This window comes from Leucopleurus acutus (assembly GCF_964270905.1).
Source record: "Leucopleurus acutus genome assembly, chromosome: 4".
Taxonomy (NCBI): Eukaryota; Metazoa; Chordata; class Mammalia; order Artiodactyla; family Delphinidae; genus Leucopleurus; species Leucopleurus acutus.
In genome coordinates, this window is record NC_139146.1 from 13,185,276 (window position 1) to 13,207,038 (window position 21,763).

Genomic DNA, 21,763 nt, shown 5'->3' on the forward strand with positions numbered 1-21,763 from the left:
TGACATATTAAGGAATATCTTACATCTCTTTTCCTATAAACATCTCTAAATATAGGAATTACATTTTAAAATATTTATTAATATGTTATATAAAATATTTTTACTTATATTCTATTCAAAATGTTCTATTAAGTTCTGTGTATCATTAAAATATCTATATTTAATATTGCTTGTTAGAAGTGAAGAATAATTATTTCTTATCTATAGACTAGTGTCATAGAATCCGGTTGCTTGCATATGAATGAACTACTTAATATAAATCTAATTGTCTGGAAAATATTTTTCTGCAACCATATTTTATTCTTTCAGAAACAGATGGGTGAGATGAAACTACAACTTGAAAATGTCATCAAGGAAAATGAAAGGTAGATCAATTAACTACTGATTATCTTATTGTTGTCTTAGGTAACTTTTATTATTGTTATTTGGTATTTTATTCATGGAATATACTGGTTATGAGTGTGGACGCTGGGGCCTGATTTCCTTTTTGACTCCTGGCTCCATTGCTTATTAGCTATATGACCTTGGACAAGTTAACCTCTGTGTGCTTTAGGGTTTCCTCATCTATAAGTGGGAGACAATAACAGAACCTATTTCTTAGAGCTGACTGTAAGGGATAAAGTAATTGCTTAAAATAGGGTACATAATAAGCACCTTATAAATATTAGCAATCATGAATAGTATAGTATAGAATATATATTATATTAGGAAACATACTGATAAAATGGAAACCTGTCAACCCACCATCCAGTTAAGAGCTAAAATGTTCTCAATACTGGTGCACTTATTCATGTTTTCCTTCCCTATCCCATGCCCCTCCTTCCCTCTGCCAGCGGTTAATACTGTCTTGAAATTTTGTTTATCGTTCCCTTGCTTTTTAAAATTTTTGTAGGTATGTGTATTCCTAATGATATATTATTTAGTTTTGCATTTTTAAAAACTTCCAAAAATAGTGTTATTTAGTCTTCTGAGACTTACTTTTTTTCCACTCAATATCATGCATAAGCAGAAGAGTTTCAGGGCTGGGTCATAGGCTATGTGAATATTCAATTTTGCAATATATTGACAACCTAATTTCCAAAGTGGCTATACCAATTTACATTCCCACCAGTGATATTTGTGAGTTCTTATTGATTTGTATATTTTATCAGCACTTGCTCTTACCAGGTTTCTTAATTTTTGTTATTTTGAGTCCTAAATGGTATTTCATTGTGGTTTTAACTTACATTTTCCTGAATATCAATATGGTTAACCATTTTTCATGTATTTATTTACCCATGTGGTTTTCTCATGAAACGCTTGTTCATTTCTTTTTCCCATTTTCTCTTTATCTTTTCCTTAAATTGTCAAAGTACTTTATATAATCTGTATTCTGAATATTTGTTAGTGTGCTGATCAGTGTAAACAGTAACCATCATAGACACTTCAAACAAGAAGGGATTTAGTCACTTACAGTTAAGTACTATGTAGGTAAGATAATTGGTTTTAGAGTCATACCTTAGAGGCTGAGATTCTGAGGCCAGGAATTTATGCTGCTGCCACCATCTCTGTAGCTACCACTACAGCATCACTTCCATGGAGCTGAAAACTTGACACTGGAAAGTGGGGCGTGAGGTACTCACTTCAGGAGACACTCACGTCTATCAGTTTTGCTTGCCATCTGTCGTACCTATAGAAGAATGTTCTCAGCTCACTTCTGCCTTCTATATCCCCTTCAAGTGCCCGTCACTGGTGAAACTTTAATTCCATCCACCACACCAGCTGCAAGGACATCCGGGAAACATAGTTTTAGACTTTCAGCCATTATGAAAGATGCTGGGATATGGAAAGGGATGGGAATGAATAATGAGTGCCAATGGCGCATTCAATGTGCTAGACAATAGGTATGTTTCAGATATCTGTTCCCAGGTTGTGATATGTTTGATCAACAGAAATTTCTTTTCCTTTTTTTTTTTTTTTTTTTTTAATTTTGAGGTAGTTGAATATATCAGTCTTCTTTCTTATGGTTGTTGGTCTTTGTGTATAACAAATCCTCTCTCAGCCTGTGGTCCTAAAGATCTTCTCTTACATTTTCTTCTAAAAATGTTCAGAGTTTTATTCTATCCCAAGTTTAACTTTTAAAGGTCATGCAACTGGACTGAGACCTGATATATCTTTTGTTGTCGCCTTACAAAACAAAACCAAAAAATGAAGAAATACATTTTTTTTTGGTTTTAAATTCATTTAAAGCATAAGCTCTTTTTAAGTTTGGCATTCCTTTGTTTGCATTCTTCTATGTAAATCTCTTAATTGGATTTTCAGTTTTTCTCATTTATTTGTGTTTTTTCCCATGGGAAAGTTTTTCTAACTTTAACTTTTTATGATTTACTGTTCTTTCTCAAAAATCTTCCTATTAAAGACTATTGCTAAGATTTTTGAATCACCAGTGTATGTAAGTTAAGTTTGTATTTTAATGTATTGGAGATAATACGGTGTTATATGATTGAGCTAATGATTTAGTTGTTTCCTATATTTGACTCCATACTCTTCCTTTTATGTCCAGGTCTTTTGAAACCAGTCTTTTAAAAATCTGCCTTTACCTGTTTAATAGTACTGCAGTCATGGCTCATGAATGTATTTATTCTTAGTATAATAGGGAAATGGGAAAAATGGATTCTGAGCTTATTAAAAGGCACTTTTAGTAACTCGAAATGTCATCAGGTTTTAAAGTGAACTCTATGCCCTTAGGGCAACAACCTGCTTTTAAGTATTGCTGTTAAAGACTGCAAAATCAAAAAGAGCTTATCATTTTTAAGGAAAATATCTTAAATATGGTCAAGTCTGAATAATGGAAGCTAGCAGTGGCATGGATTATACAATAGTATGCAATTCCACATTATTGGGTTTTGGAAACTTTTTAATACATTTGTGTATAGGCGAGTATTTTCTGGGAATTGATTACAAATAGAAAATAATGAAGTCATTTTATAAAATGAGACTTAGGAAGAGGTGAAAAGATACTCATTTTATCATCCTTCCCATTTTTAGTTTATTCCTTTAAACTCGGTTCATGTTTTTTATTTTGTTTTTGTCTCATTTTTTCTTTAATATCATATTTCCTCCTCATAACTTGCCAGAGGATGAAAATTGGATATGATAATTAAATGAGTGAAAATATATACAGCACTTCCTGGCACTAAGAAAATACTACCTTTTATTGTTATTATTTTCATTTTATTATTGAGGGTATGAAAGACATTATTTGTTGCCTCCATAAGAGCTATTTTCCCTTCTTTCATCATTCATATAACCCTGATTTTGTTCCAGTTGCATTGTGCTCAGCGGAGATGAGCTTCTTCCACAATCTCAGGTGATAAAACTTTGATTATAAACCAGTGCACATTTCTTTTTGCCAGGAATTGGTTTAAGTATGAACATGTGACTCACTTGTACCCAGTGAAGTATAAGGGAGAGTCTGTCGTAGAGCCTCTGGGAAAGCTTTTTCTCCCTGATAAAAAGAGAGACTGGCAAGAAGAAAACAACCTCCTTCCTGTTCCTTGTCATTTTAGAAAGTGATATATGTTGAAGCTGCTATAGCCATTTTGTAACCATGAGAGTATGTATTAGAAACACAATGAGATTAGAAGAAGGGAAAGATGGGGAAGCCTTTGGTCCTTAAATTACATTATTGAACTGCTGAAACAAATCTAGAGCCACTTGCCTTCAGATTTAATTTTTGGTGAGGTAATAAAACATTCATTCAGTCATTCACAAATATTTATTGAGTACTTACTAAGTACCAAGCACTGTTCAAGTTTCTGGAATACATTAGTAAATAAAACAGATAAAAATCACTGTTGCTTGTAGTCAAAGTTTAGTAACTAGTACAGAGACTTAACGACATCTGTCAGGGATTCACAAACTACAGCTTGAGGGCCAAATCTGGCCTGCCACTTCTTTTGGTAAATAAAAGTTTATTAGATCACAGCCAGACTTGTTCATTTGTATACTGTCTATGGCAGCTTTTGCTCTACAGTGATGGAGTTGAATAGTTGAGACAGAGACTGAATGGCCCACAAAACCTAGAATATTTGGTATCTGGTCCTTTACAGAAAAAGTTTACTCTTCTCTGATACATGTAGCTGTCTTTTGCTGCTCAATCTGTTAACTAGTCTTTGGTTCAACTGTCACCAAAAAGCTTTTTTGAAATTTATAACTGTTTACTTTTTTATTTAGGCATATATGTAGCTTTAGAGCACAGAAACAGAAAACTTCAACAGGAGTATAAAGTTAGTATTTAATAAATTAAAACAATTATATTTAGCATATTATTTATTTTACTAAGTTTGTAAGTTTTTGTTTTATGATAGTCTAATATATTTATCTTTTTAAGATTAAAACTAAATATGATTTAGAAGATTTCAATAGCATTATAAAATAGAATTTTTTAGCACTATTTTCATTGATTTGTTCTTATTGACCAATGATAATTGAATAATAAATAATAATATAGATCAGAGTTGTAATTTTAGGTTTGCTTCCACCATCCCTAACTATTATATCATTAGTGTATGTTGATAATAGCCTATGAACACAGTATAGTCTATTTGAAATTTGGGAGGAAGGAGTTCATGTGTATATTTATAAAAATAGTAATAAAGCCATTATTTTTCAGTACTTGTCCAAAAATGGTATTCTCTACCCCAAACCTTTATTTATATAATAGCAAAAGATGAATATATTTGATCTATTTTCCAATGAGAGAGTGAAAAGATATCTCTGGAACGGAGATATCTCTGGAACAGTAAGCCCTGCTGTTCTGATGCTAGTTTATACCATTATACTGTGAGGAAACCATCCCCAAAAGTTCACCCAAATCCTAAGCTTTCATTATAAAGTTTAATATTTCTCTTTTTAATAACCTTATATAAATTCAGAGGTACCCTGATTTCTGTGTATGTCTCTGTTTATAATAAGTCTGTGTTTGTATATTTACGTATATATATATGCCTCTTACCACATCCTCCTTTGATGACTAGTCTCCAGTCAACACTGGCCGTCTTACTTCGTCTTTCTTAAAACTGGCAAACCAGTTTCCACCAGAAGACCTTTTGCATATTTCTTCTGCCTGGAATGTTATTCTCCAGACCTACACAGGACTGTCTCCTCTTCAGTCAGGCAGGCATTCCCTGACCACATTATCTAGCACTCTTCCTCCCTCCCCAACTTTCTGTTTTATATTATCCAATTTTATTTGTGGTACCTATTACTACCTGAAATTATTTATTTGCTTGGTTATTATTTGTCTTATCTACTAGAATGTATCCTTCATGGAGCAGGACCCTTGTCTATTCTGTTTACCACTGTATACCTAACACCTTTGAACAGTGCTTGATACATATTAAATGCTCAAAAAATATTTTTTGAGTGGATGATTGGAAATATTAGGAACATAAACACATACATATATTCATATTTGGCTGTTTTTGCTTCAAGAAATAGAAACAGGTTATTCTGAGTAAATGGGAATGTATGATAAGGAGGAATATGGAATACAGCTAGAACTGGGAAACAATTACGACCATCTCTGAGGATATACTCCTCTTATCAGTTGTCTCATACAGCCTTAATTGTCCCCCTCAGTAATGGCACCCCTTTCCATGTAGCAGCTGCTCCTATTCTTCCAACCAAAGAGCTGATTCTCTCTGTTCTTTAGGTCAAATCCTGAAGGTACCCATTCTTGTTAGTTACTAATGGCCAACACTACTATTTTCAGTACGCTTCATGCCAGTCAGCGTATGATAGGGCTGCCCTTGAGAAATATGCAAAACTTTAATCTAATCATTGACTTCCCTCTGTAAAAAATAACCTGCGCTATTCCCCAGAGCATGGGTTATGGTCAAGGATTACTTAAGTCTGCACATGGCAGATGGTGTTAACTATAACATGTCCAATATATACATTAGATTGTAATTGTTGAAGATATCACTCTGGCTGGAGACATCAGAGAAGGCTTAAGTGAGGGGATGAAATTTGAGCAGAGTCTTTAAGAATGAGTAGGAGTTCATCAAATGAAAAATCGTATGTTTATTAAAATACAGATCATTTACTGTGGTTATATCTCAGCATATTTGTATAGGGGAATTAGGCATAAGACTGGGATGGTGGGCAGGGAGCAGATCATATAAGATCTTATATGCTCTGCTAAGAGATTTAAACTTGTCTTTCAGATGGCGTAGGGGGCTCTTCAAGGGCTTTTAGCAGAGGAGGAGGGTGCACTGTTGAAGGATTGAATTCAGTTACACTTTAGAACTTGAAAATTCCAAATTTTTCTGGAAAGAATATATATGATTCACTGTAGGAGCAGAAGAAGGGAAGCAACAATTCTAGTTATCAGACTGTTCTGTATTAATCCCCAAAAGAAACACTACACCATGGCAGGGATGTGGATACCTTCACTGAGGAAGCTTGGACTTAAGGATGAAAAATGTCTGTCAGGTGAGGGAAGACATGTAGAGAGGTTGTACCAGGCAGTTGTCTAGAATGTTTTCTAATTGTATGTATTTGTCTTACTCTATCTTCTCTCTTACTCGACTGTAAGAGTCCCTAACACTATTCCCCGTTCCCCTATTTTAAGATCTACAAAATTGGGATGTAGCAATAGTGAATGGCATGTCAAGATTAATAAGCAGCAATTTTTATTTTTAATAGTATGTAAAAGAATGGTGCATCTTACTATCAATGACAAATTCAATTCAAAGAAAGACTGGTTAGAAGTGTATTTGATTTGTCTTTGTCACCTCAGAAATCAAAACTTTTATAAAGTCATCATGGCCAAAATTCTATTGCCTATTAATGCTAATTAGTTATAATTTCAGGACTGCAGTTACTGGCTGGGTGATTTTCCTGGTATTAATACTTTAATCTATCTGGAACTCAGTTTCTTTCTTTTTTTTTTAATGAAGTATAGTTGATTTACAGTGTTCTGCCGATCTCTGCTGTACAGCAAAGTGACTCAGTTATACACATATATACATTCCTTTTTCGTATGTTATTTTCCATTATGGTTTATAACAGGATATTGAATATAGTTCCCTGTGCTATACATTAGAACCTTGTTGTTTATCCATTCTAAGTGTAATAGTTTGCATCTGCCAACCCCAAACTCCCAGTCTATCCATCACTTTCCCCCCTCCCCCTTGGCAACCACAAGTCTGTTCTCTACATCTATGAGTCTGTTTCTGTTTTGTAGATAGGTTCATTTGTGCCATATTTTAGATTCCACATATAAGTGATGTCATATGGTATTTGTCTTTCTCTTTCTGACTTACTTCACTTAGTATCATAATCTCTGTTTGCATCCATGTTGCTGCAAATGGCATTATTTCATTCTTTTTATGGCTAAATAGTATTCCATTGTATATATGTACTACATCTTCTTTATCCTTTCATCTGTTGATGGACATTTAGGTTGTTTCCATGTCTTGGCTATTGTGAATAGTGCTGCTATCATCATAGGGGTGCATGTATCCTTTTGAATTGTAGTTTTGTCTGGATATGTTCTCAGGAGTGGGATTGCTGGATCATATGGTTCATTCTATTTTTAGTTTTCTGAGGAACCTCCATACTGTTTTCCATAGTGGCTGTACCAACGTACATTCCCACCAACAATGTAGGAGGTGGAGCTCAGTTTCTTTTTTCTTTTTCTCCATGCAAATTATTCTTTATTTCTCCAGACACTCATACTTTCTTAGCATTCTGTCTGCTCACATTTTCCAACAGCCTGAGAACACCACCCACATCTCTATACATTAAACTTACACACATTCTTAGGAACCAATTTAAATATGATCTTTTCTGAAAAATCTTCGCACATTCCATTATAGTATTATTTTTAACATCTTTATTGGAGTATAATTGCTTTACAATGGTGTGTTAGTTTCTGCTTTATAACAAAGTGACTCATTATAATATTTTTGTACCTTGGTTAGGGCATTTATTATTTTTACTTTGGATTGCAGACACTTGCTTATGTATATGTACATTAAATCAATAAAACAATAATTCAAATCTGTTTCATGTCTTCTATTACTTAAATAGGTCTTTTTTTATTAGTTATCTATTTTATACATATTAGTGTATATATGTCAATCCCAGTCTCCCAATTTATCCCTCCTCACCCCGCTTTCCCCTCTTAATGTCCATATGTTTGGATCTCAGTTTCTTAATCTATAAAATGAGAGATTTGGACTAGATTTCAGCTTTATTTTTTATATATTTTTATGATTATAGTAAGTGCTAGTTAAATACTGCAAGTGGTAAGATAGAAAAATAATAAAAGCCATAAGTAACAACTTAAAAGGCATAGATATGTAGTAATTTAATGTAAAGCATCATATTATATTTTAGGATAATATTTATTTTCATAAAGACTTTTTATCAGGAATATCTTATGCAATGAAATAGTCAACAGGAAGAGGTCAGAAACACTGTTACTTTTTTGATTTAGTACATTGTACCTAGCATAAAATATAGTACAAACCCTCTTTCTTTCTAGATTAATAGATGGTCTGCAGATTGAAAGAGGCAATAAAGTGGAGAATCATAAGACATACATAGAACACTTTAAAAATTTTTGACGTTGACTTAATGTAAATGTGCACTTATTTAATCTTTTTTTACATAATGCCTAAGATCTTTACTTTGAGTAAGCCTACTAATTGTAGTTCTTTGTTGTCTTTTATACATAAACCATAAAGATAATTCATTCTTTATTTTTTTTTACATATTTATTGGAGTATAATTGCTTTACAATGGTGTGTCAGTTTCTACCATATAACAAAGTGACACAGTTATACATATAAATATGTTCCCATATCTCTTCCCTCTTGCGTCTCCCTCCCACCCAACCTCCCTATCCCACCCCTCTAGGTGCTCACAAACCACCGAGCTGATCTCCCTGTGCTATGCGGCTACTTCCCACTAGCTATCTATTTTACGTTTGGTAGTGTATATCTGTCCATGCCACTCTCTCACTTCGTCCCAGCTTACCCTTCTCCCTCCCCATATTCTCAAGTCCATTCTCTAGTAGGTCTGTATCTTTATTCCCGTCTTACCCCTAGGTTCTTCATGACATTTTTTTTCCTTAGATTCAATATATGTGTTAGCATATGGTATTTGTTTGTCTTATTCTGACTTACTTCACTCTGTATGACAGACTCTAGGTCCATCCACCTCACTACAAATAACTCAATTTTGTGTCTTTTTATGGCTCAGTAATATTCCATTGTATATATGTGCCACATCTTCTTTATCCATTCATCCGATGATGGACACTTAGGTTGTTTCCATCTCCTGGCTATTGTAAATAGAGCTGCAGTGAACATTTTGGTACATGACTCTTTTTGAATTATGGTTTTCTCAGGGTATATGCCCAGTACTGGGATTGCTGGGTCATATGGTAGTTCTATTTGTAGTTTCTTAAAGAACCTCCGTACTGTTCTCCATAGTGGTTATACCAATTCACATTCCCACCAGCAGTGCAAGAGTGTTCCCTTTTCTCCACACCCTCTCCAGCATTTATTGTTTCTAGATTTTTTTTTCTTTTTTTTTTGTGGTATGCGGGCCTCTCACTGTTGTGACCTCTCCTGTTGCGGAGTACAGGCTCCGGACATGCAGGCTCAGCAACCATGGCTCACGGGCCCAGCCGCTCCACGGCATGTGGGATCTTCCCGGACCGGGGCACGAACCCGTGTCCCCTGCATCGGCAGGCAGACTCTCAACCACTGCGCCACCAGGGAAGCCCTGTTTCTAGATTTTTTGATGATGGCCATTCTGACTGGTGTGAGATGATATCTCATTGTAGTTTTGATTTGCATTTCTCTAATGATTAATTATGTTGAGCATTCTTTCATGTGTTTGTTGGCAATCTGTATGTCTTCTTTGGAGAAATGTCTCTTTAGGTCTTCTGCCCATTTTTGTATTTATTTTGTATTTATTGTATATTTTTTTGTTATTGAGCTGCATGAGCTGCTTGTAAATTTTGGAGATGAATCCTTTGTCAGTTGCTTCATTTGCAAATATTGTCTCCCATTCTGAGGGTTATCTTTTGGTCTTGTTTCTGGTTTCCTTTGCTGTGCAAAAGCTTTGAAGTTTCATTAGGCCCCATTTGTTTATTTTTATTTTTATTTCCATTTCTCTAGGAGGTGGCTCAAAAAGGATCTTGCTGTGATTTATGTCATAGAGTGTTCTATCTATGTTTTCCTCTAAGAGTTTGATGCTTCCTGGCCTTACATTTAGGTCTTTAATCCATTTTGAGCTTACTTTTGTGTATGGTGTTAGGGAGTGTTCTAATTTCATACTTTTAATGTACCTGTCCAGGTTACCCAGCACCACTTATTGAAGATGCTGTCCTTTCTTCACTGTACATTCCTACCTCCTTTATCAAAGATGAGGTGACCATATGTGTGTGGGTTTATCTCTGGGCTTTCTATCCTGTTCCATTGATCTATCTTTCTGTTTTTGTGCCAGTACCATACTGTCTTGATTACTGTAGCTTTTTAGTATAGTCTGAAGTCAGGGAGCCTGATTCCTCCAGGTCCGTTTTTCGTTCTCAAGATTGCTTTGGCTATTCAGGGTCTTTTGTGTTTCCATACATATTGTGAAATTTTTTGTTCTGGTTCTATGAATAATGCCCATGGTAGTTTGATAGGGATTTCACTGAAACTGTAGAGTGCTTTGGGTAGTAGAGTCATTTTCACAGTGTTGATTCTTCCAATCCAAGAACATGGTATATCTCTCCATCTATTTGTATCTTTTATTTCTTTCATCAGTCTTATAATTTTCTGCATACAGGTCTTTTGTCTCCTTAGGTAGGTTTTTTCCTAGATATTTTATTCTTTTTGTTGCAGTGGTTAATGGGAGTGTTTTCTTGTTTTCACTTTCAGATTTTTCATCATTAGTGTATAGGAATGCCAGAGATTTCTGTGCATTAACTTTGTATCCTGCTACTTTACCAAAATCATTGATTAGCTCTAGTAGTTTTCTGGTAGCATCTTTAGGATTCTCTATGTATTATATCATGTTATCTGCAAACAGTGACAGATTTACTTCTTCTTTTCTGATTTGGATTCTTTTATTTCCTTTTCTTCTCTGATTGCTGTGGCTAAAACTTCCAAAACTGCGTTGAATAATAGTGGTGAGAGTGGGCAACCATGTCTTGCTCCTAATGTTAGTTGAAATGCTTTCAGTTTTTCACCATTGAGGACGATGTTGGCTGTGGGTTTGTCATATATGGCCTTTATTATGTTGAGGAAAGTTCCCTCTATGCCTACTTTCTGCAGGGTTTTTTATCATAAATTGGTATTGAGTTTTGTCGAAAACTTTCTCTGCATCTGTTGAGATGACCATATGGATTTTCTCCTTCAAGTTGTTAATATGGTGTATCACATTGATTGATTTGCGAATATTGAAGAATCCTTGCATTTATTCCTGGAATAAACCCCACTTGATCATGGTGTATGATCCTTTTAATTCTGTTGGATTGGATTGCTAGTATTTTGGATTGGATTGGTTGGATCCTGTTGGATTCTGTTTGCTAGTATTTTGTTGAGGATTTTTGCATCTATGTTCATCAGTGATATTGGCCTATAGTTTTCTTTCTTGGTGACATCCTTTTCTGGTTTTGGTATCAGGGTGATGGTGGCCTCGTAGAATGAGTTTGGGAGTGTTCCTCCCTCTGCTATATTTTGGAAAAGTTTGAGAAGGATAGGTGTTACCTCTTCTCTAAATGTGTGATAGAATTTGCCTGTGAAGCCATCTGGTCCTGGGCTTTTGTTTGTTCCAAGATATTTAATCACAGTTTCAATTTCAGTGCTTGTAATTGCTCTGTTCATATTTTCTATTTCCTCCTGATTCAATCTGGCAGCTTGTGCATTTCTAAGAATTTGTCCATTTCTTCCAGGTTGTCCATTTTACTGGCATAGAGTTGCTTGTAGTAATTTCTCATGATCTTTTGTATTTCTGCAGTGTCAGTTGTTACTTCTCCTTTTTCATTTCTAATTCTATTGATTTGAGTCTTCTCTCTTTTTTTCGTGATGTGTCTGGCTAATGGTTTATCAATTTTGTTTATCTTCTAAAAGAACCAGCTTTTAGTTTTATTGATCTTTGCTATTGTTTCCTTCATACCTTTTTCATTTGTTTCTGATCTGATCTTTATGATTGCTTTCCTTCTGCTAACTTTGGGGTATTTTTGTTCTTCTTTCTCTAATTGCTTTAGGTGCAAGGTTAGGTTGTTTATTCGAGATGTTTCCTGTTTCTTAAGGTAGGATTGTATTGCTATAAACTTCCCTCTTAGAACTGCTTTTGCTGCATCCCATAGGTTTTGGGTCATCGTGTCTCCATTGTCATTTCTTTCTAGGTATTTTTTGATTTCTTCAGTGATCACTTCATTTTTAAGTACTATATTGTTTAGCCTCCATGTGTTTGTATTTTTATACAGATATTTTCCTGTAATTGATATCTAGTCTCACAGCGTAGTGTTCAGAAAAGATACCTGATACACTTTCAATTTTCTTAATTTACCAAGGCTTGATTTGTGACCCAAGTTATGATCTATCCTGGAGAATGTTCCATGAGCACTTGAGAAAAATGTGTATTCTGTTGTTTTTGGATGGAATGTCCTATAAATATCAATTAAGTCCATCTTGTTTAATGTGTCATTTAACGCTTTTGTTTCCTTTTTTATTTTAATTTTGGATGATGTGTCCATTGGTGAAAGTGGGGTGTTAAAGTCCCCTACTATGAATATGTTACTGTCGATTTCCCCTTTTATGGCTGTTAGTATTTGCCTTATGTATTGAGGTGCTCCTATGTTGGGTGCATAAATATTTACAATTGTTATATCTTCTTCTTGGATTGATCCCTTGATCATTTTGTAGTGTCCTTCTTTGTCTCTTGTAATAGTCTTTATTTTAAAGTCTATTTTGTCTGATATGAGAATTGCTACTCCAGCTTTCTTTTGGTTTCCATTTGCATGGAATATCTTTTTCCATCCCCTCACTTTCAGTCTGTATGTGTCCTTAGGTCTGAAGTGGGTCTCTTGTAGACAGCATATATATGGGTCTTGTTTTTGTATCCATTCAGCCAATCTGTGTCTTTTGGTGGAAGCATTTAGTCCATTTACATTTAAGGTAATTTTCGATATGTAGTTTCCTATTCCCATTTTCTTCATTGTTTTGAGTTTGTTATTGTAGGTCTTTTCCTTCTCTTGTGTTTCTTGCCTAGAGAAGTTCCTTTAGCATTTGTTGTAAAGCTGGTTTGGTGGTGCTGAACTCCCTCAGCTTTTGCTTGTCTGTAAAGGTTTTAATTTCTCCATCAAATCTGAATGAGATCCTTGCTGGGTAGAGTAATCTTGGTTGTAGGTTTTTCTCCTTCATCACTTTAAATATGTCCTGCCAGTCCCTTCTAGCTTGCAGAGTTTCTGCTGAAAGATCAGCTGTTAACCTTATGGGGATTCCTTTCTGTGTTATTTGTTGTTTTTCCCTTGCTGCTTTTAATATTTTTCTTTGTATTTAATTTTTGACAGTTTGATTAATATGTGTCTTGGCATGTTTCTTCTTGGATTTATCCTGTATGGGACTCTCTGTGCTTCCTGTACTTGATTAACTATTTCTTTTCCCATATTAGGGAAGTTTTCAACTATAATCTCTTCAAATATTTTCTCAATCCCTTTCTTTTTCCTTTCTTCTTCTGGGACCCCTATAATTCGAATGTTGGTGCGTTTAATGTTGTCCCAGAGGTCTCTGAGACTGTTCTCAGTTCTTTTCATTCTTTTTTCTTTATTCTGCTCTGCAGTAGTTATTTCCACTATTTTATCTTCCAGGTGACTTATCCGTTTTTCTGCCTCAGTTATTCAGCTATTGATCCCTTCTACAGTATTTTTAATTTCATTTATTGTGTTGTTCATCATTGTTTGTTTCATCTTTAGTTCTTCTGGGTCCTTGTTAAATGTTTCTTGCATTTTGTCTAGTCTATTTCCAAGATTTTGTATCATCTTTACTATCATTATTCTGAAATCTTTTTCAGGTAGACTGCCTATTTTCTCTTCATTTGTTAGGTCTGGTGGGTTTTCATCTTGCTCCTTCATCTGCTGTGTGTTTTTCTGTCTTTTCATTTTGCTTATCTTACTGTGTTTGGGGTCTCCTTTTTGCAGGCTGCAGGTTCGTAGTTTCCATTGTTTTTGGTGTCTGTCCCCAGTGGCTATAGTAGGTTCAGTGGGTTGTGTAGGCTTCCTTGTGGAGGGGGCTAGTGCCTGTGTTCTGGTGGATGAGGCTCCCCGGAAGGGAGGTGTGAATAGTGACCTGTGCTCGCACACAGGCCCCTTGGTGGCGGCAGCAGCAGCCTTAGCGTCTCATGCCCGTCTCTGGGTTCTGTGCTGTTAGCCGCGGCTCACGCCTGTCTCTGGAGAGCCTTTAAGCAGCGCTCTTAATCCCCTCTCCTTGCGCACCATGAAACAAAGAGGGAAGAAAAAGTCTCTTGCCTCTTCGGCAGGTCCAGACTTTTCCCCGGACTCCCTCCCAGCTAGCCGTGGTGCACTAACCCCTTCAGGCTGTGTTCACGCTGCCAACCCCAGTCCTCTCCCGGCACTCTGACCGAAGCTGGAGCTTCAGCTCCCAGACCCCGCCCGCCCCGGCGTGTGAGCAGAGAAGTGTCTCGGGCTGGTGAGTGCTGGTCGGCACCGATCCTCTGTGCGGGAATCTCTCTGCTTTGCCCTCCGCACCCCTGTTGCTGTGCTCTCCTCCGTGGCTCCAAAGCTTCCGCCCTCTGCTACCCGCAATCTCTGCCCGTGAAGGGGCTTCTAGTGTGTGGAAACCTTTCCACGGTTCCCTCCCACTGGTGCAGGTCCCGTCCCTATTCTTTTGTCTCTGTTTATTGTTTTTTCTTTTGCCCTATTCAGGTATATGAGGAGTTTCTTGCCTTTTGGGAGGTCTGAGGTCTTCTGCCAGCGTTCAGTAGGTGTTCTGTAGGAGTTGTTCCACGTGTAGATGTATTTCTGATGTATCTGTGGGGAGGAAGGTGATCTCTCCACGTCTTACTCTTCCGCCATCTTCCTAGTTGTCAATTCATTCTTTATAATTTCCAGTTTCAGTTTCTTTGAAGAAGAGTGAGAACTTAGAGATCCTTTTGATCTCCTTTTGATCCTCTGTGATTTTATAAATTTTCTGACTATTATAATTATTTTACCTACCTCTAATTCAACAGCAGCTATTTAACAACTCATCTTTACTGAGCCTTTCATATTCAGTCTAGGTTTCATAGAAAAAACCCCAACTCTCTTGTATTTTTATTTTTTTCACTTTGGTTCACATTTAATTAAATTATACAATTACAATAATAGTTTATGGCAGGTATAGTAGATTGGCTTAATATCTGTTCCAACCTCCTTTTTGTATACCTTGTACTGCAAAGGCTTGAAAACTAAAAACTAGTTCAGGGTAGGAATGAGGTTCTGCTAATGATAAACACATGTAAGAGACCTAAATTAGGAGATAAATAGGAGGAGAAGCTGTGTATGAGAATCTGTTTTTGTGGATGAGACTCTAACAAGTGTAGAGTGTCTCTAGAGCCAGTAGTTCTGGCAGCCGCTTCTGTCAGAGCTAAGTCAGGGTGCTCCTGCAGGCAACAGCTCTGGCAGTTACTTCCTGACCCCAGGATCTCGGCTAAAGAGGTGTGCTCCTAGAACCCGCGGTTGGTGTAGCCACTTCCTGATTGTCCAGCTTCCTAATTGTGGTCTATATATAATTTCTCTCAGCAAAACAGTTCTACAGTTAACTAAACCAATAAGATTGGCTTTTTTTTTAGCATTTGCACGAGAAAATAGAGATCAGCTAGTTGATGGTGACTGCAGATAAAGCACCTATGCAGAGAAATGTGGTGCCACTAGTGTTATTAATAAGGGTAACACTGTTTACTTCTACAAAGTTTTGTGTGATTTCTCTTCATTTCTCCTCTTACTGTGAAGCCAATCAAATATGATGGAACTTTCTCCTCTTTATTTTCTTACAGTTCTTATGTTTTGACTTGATTATATATTTGAATAAATACAGCTAGGACCACAACTATCTTACTATCCTGTACATAATATCTCTTCAAATGTTTGTTGAACTTACTACAATTATTGATATCTAATTTTCAAGATTTGGTAGCCATACATAAAAAATAATGCTTTGAAAAAGACTAATTCCTTAAACCTTTGCAGTACTTAAATGGCTTTATTTTCTCAATTATACTGCTAAGATCTTTGGAGAATTAAATAACATGTATTTACTTAGTGTTTATAAATATATTATTGCAACTAGATAATACTTCAAAGAAAACAAGGGCAAAAATAGACAGGAATGTAAAAGGTATAAAGAGTAAAGAACAAGTTTGCGTATATGTGTGTATATTTTTCTGTTTATACTACTCATATATAAACCAATAGGAATATACTGTGTTTTTCAAGACCCATGAAACATTTACATAGACATGGGCTGCAGACCCTCCCCACCACATACATACATACAAATTAAACATAAATCACACCTACAATAAATTAGAAATAACAAGAAGTGAGTGTAAAGAATTTCTTTTAACTACATTTTCAACTACTGAGATAAAGAGGAAAACTAAAATTAAAAACTGCATAAAATAAATAGCATATCAAACTAGTGAGATGCAGCCAAACTGGTACTCAGAACATTTTTAATTAACTGAAAATAAGTTAGATAGTTTTGTTTAGAGTGATGGTAAGAGACTCCTTCTGAGAAAACTAGAGAATCTGGACAAAAACTAGAAAATCTTGACAAAAATTTGACAAAAATCAAATTTGTTTAAAGTAAATTGGAGTCAGTGTAGAATTGTAGGGTAAAGACCAGGAAAAGAAAGAAATCCAGGGATATGAGCCTGCATTTGGGGTTACTTTCCCTTAAACATATCTCCCGATGTCAGAAGAGGTGAAGAGTGGTTGAAAACTGAGCAGAGCTCGAAACAAATTCATGGAGCTGGAGAAATAAAAATTGAAATTTCGAGCCCATCAGACTTGAGGGTAGGTGGCTCAGGAACATCCAGGCTTTGAAGTAAGAGTGACTCCCCCCAAATAGACTAGTCCTGAAAAGATCTTAAACATGACTCTGATGTTTGATATAACATGATGTTATAAATGACATGATCAGGGATTGATAATACCCCTCCCCACCTGAAAAACGAAAAGGAAAACTTTTAGAGGAAGATAACATCATTTCTAGGCCTCAGAATATCTCTGTACTTTTTTACTTGTGATATCTGGCTCATATCTGGTGTAAAAAGAACTGGTAATGGGAAGATTGAAGACAGCATGGTTTAAAAATCATAAAATAATAGTATACAATAGAAATAGATCCACGGTTTGGTCTTTAAAATAACTATGCACTATGTTCAATGAAATAAGACACAATTTTGAGAATTTCTGTAAGAGAACTAAAAACTCTTAAAGAACCAAATAGAAATTCTAGAACTGAAAATTGCAGTAATAATGAAAATGAGACATAACTGAAGAGAGAATTAATGGAATGCAACCCAAGTCAGAAGAAAATATTCAGAATGAAGGTCAGAGAGAGAAGGGGATAGAAAATGCAGAACAAAATAGATAAATAAATAAAAACTAAGAGACATATGGGAAATAGTGAAAACAGCTAAAAGTCATATAGCTTGAGTCCCAGAAAGAGATGACAGAGAGACATCAATCCACAGATTGAGAACACACCATGCATCGTAAGCAGGATAATACAAAAGTACTGTACCTAGGTACATTATTATAAAATCAAAGAAAACCAAAGAAAAAGAAAAAACTTAACAGCAGAAAAAGCTTGTCTTATTATCTAGCCGCAATAAGATATTAACTGACTTCTCAACAGAGATACTGGAAATCAGGAGACAGTGGAATATTTTTAAAGTGCTTAAAGAAAAACTGTCAATGTAGAATTCTTTACCCAGTGAAATATCCATCAGAAGAAAGGTCAGATGAAAAGAAATTGAGAGCATTATCATTAGCAAAATTAAAGAAAATTAAAAAGATATTCTACAAAAAGAAAATAATCCCAGATGAAAGCTTAGAATTACAGGAAATGCTGCCCATGGGAGAACGTCTAATGAACATCAGCTATTCTAAAACAATAATAATGTCTCTAAAATATCTGTAGAGAATTAAATATAAGACAGCAATACCATAAATTTAGGGAAAGGGCATTTGGAGTTAAAATATTCTCAGGTTCTAGCATTACCCAAAAGAAATATAATACTAATTTATTTTAGTTTGATAACTCAGTGATGCATGTTTTAATCTTTAAAAGTAAAGCCAGCTGCCAACCAAGATAATGTAACTGCCAACCATGTAACTGCCAACCAAGATAATATAACTGCCAACCATGTAACTGCCAACCAAGATAATAGAGTAGAAAAATGAAGTAATAAAAAAAAAAAACGAAAGGAAGCATGAAAGGAGAGAAAAATCATAATGGACAGGGCAAATAGAAAGTAAATACTAAGATAGTAGATATAAACTCAAATACATTAGTAATTACATTAAACTTCAATGTACTAAATGCTGCAATTGAAAGACAGTGATTTATCAGAGGAGATTAAAAAAGAAACCAGTTATAGTATGTATTTATCAGACAGATTTTTAAAATATAAGAATATTGAATGATTGCAAATAAGAGGATGGAAAATAGATAAACCATGCAGTGCTAACCAAAAGAAAGCTGGTAATATCAGACATAGTAGACTTTAATGCAAGAAGAGAATATTATAAATAGGGATATTTCATAATGATAAAAGATATAACAGTTTTAAATTTGCAAGTACCCAGAGACTTGCCTGGTTGCACAGTGGTTAAGAATCCACTTGCCAATGCAGGGGACGTGGATTCAAGCCCTGGTCTGGGAAGATCCCACATGCTGAGGAGCAACTAAGCCTGTACACTACAACTGCTGAGCCTGCGTGCCACAAGTACTGAAGCCCGCACGCCTAGAGCCCATGCTCTGCAACAGGAGAAGCTGCCGCAATGAGAAGCCTGTGCACCACAACAAAGAGTAGCCCCCGCTTGCCGCAACTAGAGAAAGCCTGCACACAGCAATGAAGACCTAATGCAGCCAAAAATAAATAAATTTATTTATTTATTTAAAAAAAATTTGCAAGTACCCAGTAACAAAGCCTCAGAATAGAAAATTTCAAGTTTTCTGTTTTTCTAGATTATAAAAATTCAGTGATAGCACTGAATGGCAAAACAGACAAATCCACTAGATAGCAGGATATATAAACATATTGCTCCTCAGTAATTGAAATAAAAACTCAAAAAATAATATTTGAACCATGCAATTAACAAACCTACTTAACAGACAAATACCTAATACCTTCAAAATACATATTCTTTTTAACTACACGTAAAACATTTCCAAAATTGACAAATCCAGAAAGTAGCTCTCGAGACTTCCCTGGTGGTCCAGTGAGTAAGACTCTGCACTCCCAATGCAGGGGGCCCTGGTTCAATCCCTGGTCGGGGAACTAGATCCCACATGCATGCCGCAACTAAGAGTTCGCATGCTGCAACTAAGAAGTCTGCGTGCTGCAACCAAGAAGTCTACATGCTGCAGTCTTCCATTACGAAGATCCTGTGTGCCGTAACTAAGACCTGGCACAGCCAAAATAAATAAATAAATATTTAAAGGAAAAAAGAAAACAACTCTCAGATTTTTTAAGTACTCAGATTCTGTTCCTTAATAGCAGTGAAAATTGTATTAGAAATCAGTTTTTTTTTTTTTAGATTTATTTATTTATTTATTTTTGGCTGTGTTGGGTCTTTGTTTCTGTGTGTGGGTTTTCTCTAGTTGCGGCGAGCAGGGGCCACTCTTCATCACTGTGCGCGGGCCTCTCACTGTCACGGCCTCTCCCGTTGTGGAGCACAGGCTCCAGACGTGCAGGCTCAGTAGTTGTGGCTCACGGGCCCAGTTGCTCCGTGGCATGTGGGATCTTCCCAGACCAGGGCTCGAACCCGTGTCCCCTGCATTGGCAGGCGGATTCCCAACCACTGCACCACCAGGGAAGCCCCTAGAAATCAGTTTTTTTTTTTAAAAAAAAAAAAAAAGAAAGAAAAGAAAAAAGGAATCAGAAAATTCCCAGCTGTTTCTAATTAAGCAGTATGCTTTTAAATATGACTCATAGGTCAAAGAATTAACCATGAAAGCTGGAGAATATTTTCAACTGAAAAATAGTGAAAATACAGCATAAAAACTGTGGGTTGCAGTTAAGGCCATTCTTAGAGGGAAATCCATACTCTTAAGTGCATATATTAGAAAAGAAGTCTGAAAATCAGTGGACTCTTAAGAATTTGCTGAACAGGTTAGGAAAAGAACAGCAAACTAAACCCAAAATTATGAAACATTTGGAGAATTAGGGTACATCAGGCAAGAGACAGCAGGATTGCAAATTGCAAAGTTAAACACCGCTACCCCAAATACTTCAGATACTAAAACAAAAATAAACTACTGATGCATATAGGTGGTCCTTGCTTTGCATGACAGTGCAGGACTATAAAAATGACCTTGCAAGGTGTGTCCAAGGTGATGGAGTACAAAGACCCTGAGCTCAACCTCCTCCTCTAGGCACACCAAAATTACAACTATTTACAGAGCAGCTATCAATGAGAATAACTTGAAGACTAGCAGAAAAGATCTTTCACAGCTTAAGATATAAGGAAAGAACCAAAACAAGATGGGTAGGAGGGGCCAGAGACATAATGTAGTCAAGACCTGCACTTTCATGTAGGTGACCCACAAATGGGAGGATAATCACAATCACAGAAGTTCTCCCTAAGGAGCGAGGGGTCCAAGCCCCACATCAGGCTCCCAAGCTGAGGGTCCTGCACTAGAAAGACAGGCCCTCAAAACGTGCGGCTTTGAAAGCCAGCAGGACTTGCATATGGGAGAGCCAGAGGACTGTAGGAAGCAGAAACTCCACTGTTAAAGCACACACACAAAATCTCACATGCTCTGAGTCCCAGAACTGAGACAGCAATTTGAAGGAGGCTGATAAGACCCACTTGCTGATCTCGTAGAGTCTCCTGGAGAGGCGGGGCAACTGGGACTCTTCCTGATGACATTGGCAACAGCCATTTTGGGGAGTTCATTCTACCATGAGGACACTGGTGCTGGCAAGTGCCATTTTGGATTCCTCCCTCTAGCCTACTAGCACTGGGGGCCTGCCTGCCCAACAGCAGATAAGCTCCAGTTCCAGGACCTCCCAGGTGAGCAGCCAGCCTTGCAGGGACCTGGCTCCACCCACCAGTGGACCAGAACCAACCCCAGGCCTCCCCAACAGCCACACCCAGGTACCCTGGGGCTCAACTCTACCCACCATCAGGTCAGAACCAGCCTTGGAACACCCCTGGCCTTGCCGCCAGCCACAACAGGACCCAGCGCTGCCCATCAGCTAGCCAGGACCAGCCCCAGAATCTCCAGAGTCCCAGAGCCAGCTTCATTAGGATGTGGCCCCACCCACCAGTAGGCTGACACCAGCACTGGACCCCCTGGGTCCCACAGCCAGCACCCAGGGCACCAGATCTGTATACCACTGGGCTGAGACCCACCCCCCTGCCAGGTCATGCGACCAGCTGTACCAGAACCCAGTACTGCCCACTAGTGGGCCAGCATCTACCCAAGGACCTCCCAGCCTGTGCATCCAACCATGCTGAAATCTGGCCTGCCCACCA

General features: G+C 36.8%; 1 protein-coding gene across 2 annotated transcripts in view; it reads left to right on the forward strand.

Moving 5' to 3' along the window:
- Nucleotides 1–21,763, forward strand: part of SCLT1 (sodium channel and clathrin linker 1) — a 255,924-nt gene that overhangs the window by 63,986 nt on the left and 170,175 nt on the right. For both annotated transcript variants that reach the window (XM_082838635.1, XM_082838634.1), the window contains exon 5: nucleotides 310–365. In XM_082838635.1, the coding sequence (XP_082694761.1) occupies nucleotides 310–365 (56 nt within the window). The remainder of the gene's footprint in view (nucleotides 1–309; nucleotides 366–21,763) is intronic.